This window comes from Vanrija albida, assembly GCF_041260175.1.
Source record: "Vanrija albida strain AlHP1 chromosome Unknown contig_4, whole genome shotgun sequence".
NCBI classification, from domain to species: domain Eukaryota; kingdom Fungi; phylum Basidiomycota; class Tremellomycetes; order Trichosporonales; family Trichosporonaceae; genus Vanrija; species Vanrija albida.
This window is the reverse complement of record NW_027191423.1, coordinates 3040031-3052058: the sequence shown is the minus strand read 5'-3', so window position 1 is coordinate 3052058 and position 12028 is coordinate 3040031. Positions and strand designations below refer to the sequence as shown.

The window sequence follows — 12028 nt, the reverse complement described above, 5'->3', positions numbered from 1 at the left end:
AAGGCTCAAGGCTCGCGGGACCGGCGGACGTCGCAAGAAGAGTAAGCGTGTACTTATGGCGTCGGCATGGCGACGGCGACTGTCGGGTCGTGCATGTATGCTTGCTGCTGCTGCTGTTGTTGCTAGCCATGATTGCCTTGGGACCAGTCGCGACCGCAGCGATGGGGCAGCGAGCTCTGCCCCAGCGGCTACTCCCCACGGCAACCTGAAACCCACCCTTGGTGTCTTACCTCTGCTGTGGGTTTGGTCGAGCAGCACGCGGCGCACGCGGCGCACGCGGCGCTCGCCCCGGGCTGTTCCCACTCTATTACAACACGGGCAGGGAGGCGGCGCCGCGGCCCAGCAGAGCCCAACAGAGGCATGCCGGCAGCACCCTGCGGCCCCTGCCAGTCGGCCCCAGGCGTGCAGGACGGCCGAGCCCCGGCCCTTGGGCATGCAAGAAAAGCATAGAGTTTGAGGGGGCAATAAGCTCATTGCCTCCAGCTTGCGTCCAAGGCTAGGGGGGGGGGGCGGCGGAAAAACAGGAGGCTCGGGGAGGTAAGCCAGGGAGGGGAGGGACGAGAGGAGGCCGCGTAAGACAAGACCGAATGCCCCCCCCCCCCCACCCCCGGAGGCGTCCCCAGCCAAACGGCCCTGTGTAACCCTCTGTTGTCAGCGGACGCCTTGGATGCCCTTATGCCGCCCATGCACACGCTCGCCTTGCTAAGCAGTTGCAGGCCAGGAATTGCCGAGCAGTCAGCGCGCGACCGCCACTGGGCTGGGCTGGGCTGGGGCATCGACTGATGCTGACTGCCAGCTGGGCTGGGTACGGACAGCGTGTAGCCGCCCGCCAGGCATACCTGCATGCCAGCCAGCCATACCACCTACCTCCCTCCCTCCCTCCCGGTTGCTCGCCTTGCACGACGCAGGCTCGAGCCCAGCCAGCTGCCATCACCTCCATCTTGCAACCAACTCTACTCTTGCGACAGCGCCAAGCTAATACACGCACCACCTCTTTACTTTTCCCCACCATGCGCAGGGAGTCGGCTGGGCCCCCGAGGCCGTACGCGACAAACAGCGCAAATCTCGGAGCGGCACAACAAGGTGTGAGTAGCTAGCTGCTGGGGAGGGTGTGTGTGTCGTCCACGGGCCGAGCTTTAAACGTCATGTCGATCCTCGTCTCCCTCTCTCTCTCGCGCGCTCTCTGCGCGCTACCCGCCGCATCCACAGGGAAAGATATAGTGTGGGGGCTGGGCGAGTGCATGAGCGACGAGGCCGACGAGGGCGCGAGACAAGGAGGCGAGGAAAAAAGAGCCCACACCTCCGGATTGTCCGGAGAGCACAACCCTTGACAAACAGCGACAAAGTCGGAGCTCTGGGGTTGCATGGCGGGGACGACGAGAGGCCAGGCAGCAGAGGGCTGGACGTCTAGCCTGCATGCGCTGGCCTGCTGGATGCATGCCCGCAGCCTAGTCCGCCCCCACCGGGTTCCCAAGGATCCTTGTCTCGCCCATTATCCTTTCGTCGTGTCAAGCATAGCTCATCGTCCTGTGCTCTCCCTCTCCTCCCTCTCCCTCCCCTCCCTTGCCCCGCCCCCGACGCCTAGTCGACCGCGCCCCCCGCCGCCGCCGCTGACGACCCCGTGTCCTCTCTCATCACGCTATCCTCGACCTCGACCACGTCTTGCTCTCCTCGTGCCCCCGTCACCATCTCCCGCCGGCATCGCGTCGTCGACCACGCCCACCCTCTGGATCACGTCGTCGGTCCCCTGTCGATCCCCCCGATCCCCCGTGCCGTCGATCTCTTGGGATCACCGGCCCGCTTGGCTCACTGGCTTGCTGCTCTCTGCCGCCTCGCTCCGTTCGGCCTCGCCCCCGCGTCACTTCATTAGGCCTTTGTGTCTGGATCTCAGTCCCAGTCCCAGTCCCAATCGGGCCCGACAACCTCCTCACCCTCTTACTCAGCGGCCCCCAACGACTCTGGGGTTCGGTTCACCCAGCCGTTCACGTACAACCCCCACGACCAGTCGACAAACGCCCCCACCCCATACTCGGCGCCGCCTTCGTCATCGGCCCCTCCCTCGGTGGCCCCATTGTCGTCAACCTCGAGCGCCCAGCCAAGCCCCGCCGGAGGCCCATCGTCGCTTCGGCTTAGCATCACATCGCCGTCGACAAACCCTGGCTCCCTCAGCCCCACGGACCGGCACTTGCCCTCTATCCCGCCCTTTCACAGGCCTCTGGGTAGCATGGCGTCCTCGCGCAAGAGTTATGACGAGAACGCAAACTCGGTCACGGGTGGCGGCCTGCAGCGTGCCCCGGCTCATTACGACGCTCGTCCCCCAACAATGACTTCAATCATGCCCTCTCCCGCAGACTCTCGCAAGTCCCAAGACCTTACCTGGAACTCGCCCTCGTCTCGTGCAGACTCTTTTGGCTCGTCGAGCGCCCAGTCGGTAAACGCTCCTCTCCCGCCGACTACAGGATCTTTTGCATACCCTTCCAGCAGGGGCGGCCTCGTGGCAGAGCCAGACTCGTACGCCCGACGCCTTTCCGCAGCATCCACAGTTTTCGGTGGTGGCGGCGGTGGCGCTAGCAGCCTCGACACGCGCACCGGCAGCATGGATGCCCAGCGCCGCGCGAGCGACGCCGAGGAAGTCGAGGCGGGGCTTGCACTCGCCGGCCTCGGCCTCATCAACAACAAGCGCCGCGAAAGCGAAAGCAGCCCCCCCAACGGTTCGGCAGCTGCCTCGTCGTCTGCCCAGCCATCCTCGGCCAAAAAGGCCAAAAAGGAGGAAAAACAGGGCTCGACCGGCGGCGGCAAGGAGACGCGCAAGAGCTGTCAAGAGTGTCGCCGCCTCAAAGCAAAGTGTGACCGTGTATTCCCCTGCTCTAATTGTAAGTCGCTGCGGCCGTGTTCCGCGGAGGCGACCAGGGCAAACACCCTCGAGACCCGCGTTTCACATTGTCTATCCGATCGTTTAGCTGAATTAAGGTTTTTAGGCCGCCGTAGAGGTTGCGCGCTCGTTTGTCCAGACGGAGACCTCAGTTGCATGCAGGGGAAGCGTCTCGTCCTCGCGTCAACAGAACAACTACATGATAGGGTGAGTACCGCGATACAACACTCGTGTGCCTGCCACACGACCGACGCGTGCCTCCGACTAACACCCACGCCAGATTGCACAACTCGAGGCAGCCTTGTTCCAGACGAACAAGCAGGTGTCGTCGACCCACCACCCCTTGCTCGCTCCCCAGTACCTCGATGGCGGCTTTGCTTCGGTCGACCCGCCACCAGGGTACGAGCGTGGCGCTGCCGACTTGGCCGGCGAGAGCGGACGGCCAGATGCAGCACGCCGCAGCTCGTCCCAAACCTCGTACTCTGTCGGCACGCCGCGTACCCAGTCGTCGCACCGCATGGCCGTCGAGAGCCTGTTACTCTCCGACGACGTTGTCGCCCGCCGCGAGAACGAGTGGGTGAGCGACAATGCGCCGCCAGCACAGATCCTCGCCCGTGCCCCCACACCCGACATGGTCGATGACCGCCAGGCCATCGCCATGCGCCTGCGCAAGATCCTCGCCGTGCTCCCGCCACGCGAGGAGCTCCGCAAGCGCTCGGCGCGCTTCTGGATCTACTCGTCCTGGTACCAGAGCATCCTGCACCGCGAAGAGTTTGACAATGTTTACGAGCCTGCCTCGTACCACCCCACCGCGGCCAACCCGCTCAGCCCACACAAGCTCGCATGCGTGCTCATGGTGCTGACGCTCGACACGTTCTTCGACCTCAGCAAAGAGGAGGAGGACCCCAAGGTCGGCGTGTACTGGGACGCCGCGCAGCAGTGCTTTGACACGCGCTTCGGCTGGGCAGCGAGTGTGGCGGGTGTCCAGGCCTTGGGACTCATGGCCCTGTTCGTCGGCTTTGGATGGCGCGGTGCGAGGGCCTCCAACTTCTACTTCTTGAGGCATATGACCACTGCGGTCCAGCAGCTGGGCCTGCACAAGGAGCCGCACCCGGGCGTGCCCGACGACGAGGCCGACTTTAGGCGGCGTATCTTCCACGAGTCGTTCCAGCTCGACACGCTCCTGTCCATGAACCACGGGCAGAGGACGGCCATCCCGCTCGAGAACATTGAGACGCGGTACGCGCGCATGACCCCCCACCTCAACTTTACAAAGTACGAGTACATGCGCCGCATCGCGTACGCCGTCATCGACATTGGTCTACGCCCCGACTCGAACCCCGCCTCGCCAGACGTTATCCGCGCCGTCGAGGAGGAGATGATCAAGTTTGACGTCAACAACCTGCCCGATGTCCACTGCCCTGCCATGGTTGGCCACAAGCTGCCCGACCCGCCTGCCGACCTGTCGACGTTTGAGCCCATGGGACACGCCCGCACCACGACCAGCATGGCCATGTACAAGAGTTCTCGTGAGTGGCGGTGGTGGCGCCCGAGTGGCAGCAGCTAACGTGGCAGTCTTCCTGTTCCGTCCCGCGCTCCGCATCCTCATTGGGCGGATCCGCTCCGACCCAGACTACAAGATCGACGACTGGGACCGCAAGGTGGCCATGACGACGTTTGAGACGTGTCGCTGCATCGTGCTTTCGGCAAAGTACCTCGTGCGCAACCAGCCCCGCCTGTCGGGCCGCACCTGGAGTACCTGGGTGCAGGTCTTCTCCGCCGCCGTGTCCATCACTGCCGTGACCATCTTTGTCGGCCCGCAGCTCGACCCCACGCTCATCGGCCAGGCGTTCATGGAGCTCAACGAGGTGTGCCAGATGATCGACGAGTGCGGCTCGAACCGTGCCCGGGGCGTGCACGCCCTCATGCCCGTGCTGCAGACCATGCTGGCCGCGCGGTACCCGCACATTCTTGGCCAGGCCTCAACGCCGAGCATCAACGCCGAGGGTGCCGACATGCTGTACGCGCTGCTTGGCGGCTCGGTCGACGAGCACGGCCCGCAGGGCGCGACGCACATGACCGAGTCTGTGGCGGCCGTCTTCTCGCCACTCGACCAGCAGTCGACGCTCCAGCCCGCGCAGCAGCAGGCCCAGCAGCACCAGCAGCACCAGCAGCAGCAGCCGCACCACCTGCAGCCGCCGCACATGAACGGCAACCAGCCCGGGCAGATGGCGCCGCCGCCGCACCCCAACGCTGGCAGCTCGGGCTCGACGACGCCAGGCGACCGGGTCACGCCCGACGAGTGGAAGGGTAGCGCCGGGCCAATGCACCCCGGCACGATGGGCCACCAGATGCTCGTGCCCGACCCAAACTTCCAGTACACGGCGTACAATGTGCCGCTGACGACGTCGATCCCGACGCTCGACCTGCAGCTCGGCAACGTGGTGCACAACCTCAACAACCAGCAGCCGGGCTTCATGCCGCACATGTCGCAGCAGCCGAGCGCGCCCCCGCAGCCGCTGGGGCCCAACAACGAGCCCCACATCATCCAGGGCCCGGCGTACACGCTCAACCCGCTGCCGTTTGCCGAGCACGAGCCGGGCACGCCCATGCAGATGGCCAACAGCGCGGCCAAAGAGCTGAGCGCCACCGAGCTGTGGGCGCGCCTCCAGACCTTTTACGAGCCCACCGTGTGGTGGGGCCTCGGCGACGGGTACGACGTCGGCTCGCTGTCCGTGAGCGACCCGGCCGCGCCGGCGCAGCCCAGCACCAATGGGGGCGGCGGCGGGGCCAGCAACAGCAACGGAAACGGCGCGGGCTACGACCAGCCCCAGCCGGCCATCTACCAGGCGACTCCGCTGTTCTAGTGCAGGACGGGAAGGACGTGAATAGGGACACTGTGCTGTAATACATAATAGAGTTGTACGGATGATGGATGGGAAGTACAGATTGGATTGGTGATGCGAGTGGTGATGCGAGTGGTGTGTGTGTGTGTGTCTACGTGTCTACGTGTGTTGTGTCCTCTGCTCTCGGCTGAGGCCAGTCAGGCCTGGGCGGTCTCCGCCGGCGCCAGTCGCGGCTCCAGGACGGCTGTACGAGCTGCGCGTGCACCCTGTCAAGCGCAGCAGCGAGGACGTCCTTATCCTCGCCCTCGACCCCCGCGCGGCGCGCATCCGCAACGACGACTTGCTCGAGGATGCGCCCGAGGGCACGGAGCACGTGGGGCGCGCTGTCGTCGGCCGCCGTGTCCCGGCCAAAGACGGCGCGGTGCGTCTCGACCTTGAGCGCGGCGTCTGATGTCTGCGGCGCGTCCTCCCTCGTCGCCGCGACGGGCTGGGACAGCGGGAACGGGGCAAACTGCGTGGGCAGCGCACCCGAGAGCCAGCGCCACTCGTCCATGCGTATCCCCGCCGCGCCTACCCTCCCAGCGCGGGTGTCGACTACCCCGCTCTCGGGGAACGGCGGGAGCCCGGGCAGGCTGTAGGCTTCGCGCGCGAGCTTGGCCGTGCGGATGGCGCGGATCACCCCGCCGGCAACGATGTCGGCCGTGCGCGTGTCGACGGCGCCCCTGGGCGCGGCACGCACCAGCGCGAGCAGGAGCGCGAGGTCGGCCGCGTCGTCGCGCTTCGCGATGGCGCCGAGCAGCGCGTTGAGCGCGGGCGCGTTCGCGTGCGACTCGAGCACGCGCGCCGCGACGTGCGCGTACGTCTGCGGCGGGGCCGCGCGCAGCAGCTTGAGCAGGAGCACGTAGCTCCCCGGATCTGGCCGCGTCGGCGGCGCGACGCCGGCCACCGTGTCGGCCACACTCTGGCCCGCGATGCGGTGCCACACGCGCGCCGCGGCGTCGGCGCTGCCGCCCGCCACCTCGGCCGCGAGCCACGCGCTCAGGAACGGCTTGGGCAGGTCGCCGCCGACCAGGTCCTCGAGGTCGGCGGCGAGGCGGCCCGGCGCCGACGCGTGCGTGCGCACGCTCGGGTTCGCGAAGCGTACCCGCCTCCAGAGGCGCATCACGTCCGTGTACGCCGCCGCGATTGCGCCGGCCCTCTCGTCGGGCCAAGGCGCGCCAGCGAGCTGCGCGGCCCCCCGCGCCTGAAGCACCTCGCGCTTGAACTCGCCGAGCGTGGTGATCGCGCCGCGAAAGTCGGCGGCCGCAGCGTACGACGACAGGAGCACGGCCCACAGGTCCCAGTGCCAGGCGCCGCTGGTGCCCTGGACAGCGAGGCACGCCTCGATCATGTCGCGCACCTGGCCGGGCGGGGGGTTGGTCTCGCGCACCATCGCGGAGAGGGTGAGGGCGAGGAGGCGGGGCGGGAGCGGGTTGGGGAGGTGGGGGAGGAGGGCCTCGACCGACTCGAGCACGCCGGCGGCGAGCACGAGCTCGAGGGTTTCGGGCGTGAGCGGGCCCGCTTCGTCCAGCAGCCGGGCGACGAGGGAGCGCGCCGCCTCCCGGCCGTGCGGGTGCGCCAGGAAGGTCCTGAGCAGCGAGTGGTACGTGTGCGTGCGCTGCTGTGAGGCGTTGGCGGCGGGAAAGTCGCGCGAGTAGCTGAGGTGCGCGTGCGCGAGCTTGAGCGCCTTGGACGCCTGCGCTGGCCCGCGCCGCCGGTCCCGGAGGAGCAGGGCGCGGATCTCGCGCAGCGCGCGAGACGGGTCGGTGATGAACGGGTTGGTCGAGTGGGCTTTGGGTTCGGGGGCGGGGGTCGGGGCGGGCGACGCCGACGAAGACGACGTCGGCGAGGCCGGGATCAACGAGGCCGCCGAGGAGGAGGGCGAGGTCGACGACGTCGTGGCCGAGGACGACGACCCCCGCGCGTCGAGGACGAGCAGGCAGTCGCATGCGCGGAGTCGGGATGGCCCGGCGGCCGGGACAGCGGCGGCGCGCACTGCGGCGCGCGTTGTGGCCGCTCGCAGTGTCAGCATTCGAGCTGCAGCATGTGTTGTTGGTGCGATGTCAATGACTTCATCTCGCTCAACTTTTAAGTGGCAAACACAGACCTTGACGGACTCTTTTGATCCCGCTCGTAGAGATGCACAACCACTACCCCCCGCCCCGGCCACTCTGACTGACTATACCATATCTGCATGCGTTACACTGCCTACACTCCCCACCCACTTACGCTCGACCAGAGCGCGTGCGCTTATAGGTCGTCACCTTCTGCCGCGACGGCGTGCTCGCCTCGTCGTCGTCGCCGAGCACAGCCGCGCCTCGCTTCGTGCCCCGGAGGACAGGTGGCGGGGACCCCAGTGGCGTGGCCACGGGCGTCGGGTCCAGCTCGTCCACCTCCTCGTCTTCCTCAACTGTATTGTCAACCTCGTCTTCCTCTTCCTCTTCCATGTCGTCGTCCTCGTCCACGTCACTGTCAACAAACTCGGCGCTCTTGGCGTTCGACTTGCGCAGCTCTCGTCTCTCGGCCTCGAGCCGCTTTCTCTCGGCCGTCTTCGCGCGCTTCTCCGCAATGGCCTGCTTCTTCTCCGCGGCCGCGACCTTGCGCTCCTCAGCAAGCTTCTTCCTCTCGGCTGTGGCCGCGCGCTTGGCCTCGGCGGCCGCCTGCTTCTCAGCCACAGCGGCCGGGTCCTCCCGCGCCGCTTTCCGCTGCTTTCTCGCCGCTTCGGCCTCTTTGGCTGCCCCCGTCTCCTTGTTTTTCTCCCGTGTTGCGTTCTTCCGAACTTGGCGCTCATGGCTCAGAGTGAGCTGACCGCGGGGCTCGTAGAGCCTCTCGATTCGGTCCAGGAGTTCTGAAGTCAGCAACAATCTCAAACGTAAACTCACCAGACAGGGACAGCTGAGCGCGCTCCTCGCCGCCGGCCGACCTTGCCCATCGATCCCACTGTCCGCGAACATGGACCAGGGTGTAGCCCACAGGCAAAACCTTGAGCACATCAGGCCAGTTGATATCGTATTCGTGGTGCAGCTCGAGCTTGCGAAGCGTCTTGATGACTAGCGCGGGGTCGACGTTGGCCTTGTCGAGAATCTTACCATCCATGACACGCGTGCTGAGGTGGTCCGCCCTGGAGTGGGAATCAACGCATGTTCTCCCTCCCAATACAAAGGCCCGACTTACCACTTCTTGCGGCACTGAGTCGCACTTCGTGTTCCGCCGAAACGCTGGGAGACGACCTCCCACGGCGTGTCTCTAGCCGACAGATCCCAACCCAGCTCGGCGTGCACCGCCGTGATAATCTCGACAAGCTTCTGAGATTCCTCGGCACTCCACGCGCCTTGCTCAATCTTGCCCTTGAACATCAGCTGCCCGTCGTAACGATCGCGGCAGTCGGTCTCCGTACGGCCAATGGTCTCGGCGATCGTGACCCACTGGCGGGGGTACTGCTCATAGAGTCTGTCGGGTCAGCCACAGTGTGATGCCGCCACCCACCTCAGCAATTCCTTGTCCTCGGCTTCGGTCCACGGGCCCTTGTGTGCTCGCGGGTCGTACAGGCGCTTGATGCACTCCTTGACGTAGCGCACCGGGCGCCCAGGACACAGACGTGCGATCTCGGGGAAGAATCGGGGGTACTTGGCACGTTCACTCTGCAGGCCCTTGCCGAGGATGATTTCACGGAGGCCGTCGCGATCGAGATTGTTTTCCTGTGCGTCAGTCATGCTTCCATCAACCCGTACCCACCCGACGGAACGCCTCGAGACCGCTATGAATGGCCGCCAGTTCTGACTGCAAGAACTTTCCGCGACGGTATCTCAGAACTGTAACGTTAACATGTGTTCACAGACTGGTCAACCTCCGACTCACTGCCTGCTGCCTCGAGCCGCTGCAACTCCGCAATCGACATCCACTTGGACGCCAAGAAGTCGAACATGTCCTCCTCGTTCGCAAGGAGAGTGCGCAGCTCTTCATCCGTTTGCTGCTTCTCGCGTGTGCGCTTCCCCAAGGCCGGCTCAAACGACACCTTGTCGTTGGCACCAGGAACTGTAAGGTAGAACCTTGCCGTCTGGCGCTTGGCGAACACGTCGACGCCAGTGATGGTGGCGACTTCGGCAGCCACCTCGGGGGGGACGTATGTTGGTGCACCTCGTTGAGAACCACCCGAAGATTTGGTCTTGGCCACTTTGGCAACCGAGCCTGACGGGCCGGCGGCGGCGGTGGCGGGGGTGGCGAGTGCGCCGGACGCAGCAGTGGGAACCTCGGGAGAGGTCGCAAGGGCTGATTCCGCAACCAGTGCCGCGGCCACCGTTCTACGTGTCGTCCGGGGAGTCGTTGGCTCCGCTGTTGCCACGTTGCTGCCGATGGTGGCCTCAGCTTCCGCGCGTTCCGCAGGCTGGCTTGATGGCACAATGTCTGCAGCTGCGTTCTTGCCCCGGGTGGCACGTGGCTGCTTCTCGGCGGGCTTGGCCGTGCCTACAGCCTTCTCCTTGCCCGGCTCTGTCTCCTTCTGGCCTTTTTCTGGGGCAGATGCAATGACCACGGCCGGCGGCACCTCGTTCTCTTTGCCTTTGTCGGCCGACCTGTCATTGTCCTTGGCGGGAGCCTTCTCCTTACCCTTGCCCTTGTCGGTGGGGGTAAGGGGTCCAGTCGTAAGCACGTCGGTCGCCTTGGCCCTGTCGGCAGTTCTGATCTTCGCCTTCTCCGGGATTGGGGCGCGCTCCGCCTCAGGTTCATCGAAATCGAGTACTCTCTCGGTAGTGGCAGCCGGGAGTGACTGTCTCGGCTCCCAGTAAGTGCGCGCGCGAGACACAGCAGGCTCGGCGGGGCGGTTCGGTTCACTGGCACGAGGCCGGGTGGGAGCTCTGGCGACAGGGGGCGGGGCCAGTGCCCGGGACGAAAGCGCTGGGGCAGCCTCGACATCGTCTAACGTGCCGCGCAGCGCAGACGTCGGGGGCGAGGCGAACCGCCAGTCGGTGATCGGGTCCCCTTCCGGTGCGGTCTCGGCCTGGCTCTTTCTCTTCTCCTCCTTGTCCTTCTTCTTGCTCTTCTCAGGTCTCGAGTCGAACCCGCCTTCCCCCACAGGGACGCCGGCACTGAAGAGCTCAAACGGCGCAGTGGGCGCCGCAGCGTGCGATACATCGACGTCGCGCTCGACAGCGTCGGATTTACGCTTCTTCTCCTTGGGCTTTTTCGGGGTCGGGGGCTCGGACGACTCGGCCTCACTCGTGCCTGCAACCTGTGATGACTCGCCGTGCTGCTGGCTATCGCGGTGCGCAGCTTTGGCCTCGCGCTTGCTCTTGCGCTTTTGTCGGCGCTCTGCACGGACCTTTTTGCGTTCTGCCTTTTCGGCCTTGCGCTGTGCTTCAGCCAGGGCGAGGGCGGTGGCGGCGAGCGAGGGGCGTGGCGGGGTGGGTTGGGAAGACTGAGGCTGTGTGGGGCGAGATGGCGAGTATGGGGCGGCCGACGACTGTGTGCGGTGCGAGGAAGACGGCTGCGACTGGGTTGTTGGCACGAGGACGCGTGGAATGGCCGGTCGCACAAACGAGCCGGTCGAGCCTGGCCTAAAGGGGCTCGTGTTGTGCTGCCCTTCTGATCTGCGGCGCTTCTTCTTCTTTGCTGATGGGTTCGTGTTGATCAGATTTGGCTGCGTGGACGGACGACTTGGTCCTGCTGCTGGCTCTGACTGGCGCGGTCTGTTTGTGGATTGGGGGAGGGACGAGGTGGGTCGTCTGGGGTCGCCTTGCTGCCTGGATACGGCTGGGATGGGGTACGCGCCCAGCATGAGCGACTCCATTGTGAATGCGAGTTGCTTGTTGCTGGGTGGGGGGCGATGGAGTCGATGCTGGTATAAGAGTAAAAGAGAAGAGAGATTGTGGTGTGAGAAGTGTGACAAGACGAACGAGATTGGTGTGAATGGGCGGCGCCGGTCGGTGGCGCGGGGGGAAGGCGAGCAAGGGCGGCCGGTCGGCTTCCAGGGCGGGCGGCCGGGTGAGATTTGGCGCGGAGGCGAGTGAAGGGGGACAGGGGGTGGGCGGCGGCGGGCTATATGGCGGCGCGCAGTAATGGCGGCGCGGCGGGCACCTGACCAAGTCGTTGACATCACTCATCCCTCTGCTGCGCTGGCTGCTGCACGCCTCACCCACTCACCCCCTCGCCCTTGTCGCGCCATTCCAAGCCAAGCCACAACCGGAATACAAAGGCGGGAGAGAGAGCACACTTGCGAGCTTGCGACAGCCGTGTTTACACAATAGACAACGACAAGAGACAATGCTGCAAATAC

General features: G+C 65.6%; 2 protein-coding genes across 2 annotated transcripts; one reads left to right on the top strand and one right to left on the bottom strand.

The window, feature by feature from the left end:
- Positions 1–2224: 2224 nt before the first annotated feature.
- On the top strand, positions 2225–5739 carry Q8F55_005956 (uncharacterized protein; the record flags this gene model as incomplete). Its single annotated transcript, XM_069354431.1, has 4 exons — positions 2225–2873; positions 3012–3079; positions 3153–4401; positions 4448–5739. 4 exons carry the CDS (start codon positions 2225–2227, stop codon positions 5737–5739), a joined length of 3258 nt encoding a protein of 1085 aa, XP_069209073.1.
- Positions 5740–5869: 130 nt separating this feature from the next.
- Positions 5870–11542, bottom strand: REB1 (RNA polymerase I enhancer binding protein; the record flags this gene model as incomplete). Its single annotated transcript, XM_069354430.1, has 8 exons — positions 5870–7548; positions 7754–7794; positions 7987–8605; positions 8640–8878; positions 8932–9207; positions 9244–9455; positions 9493–9569; positions 9616–11542. The coding sequence occupies 8 exons, from the start codon at positions 11540–11542 to the stop codon at positions 5870–5872; spliced, it is 5070 nt and encodes a 1689-aa protein (XP_069209072.1).
- Between the last annotated feature and the right edge of the window lie 486 nt (positions 11543–12028).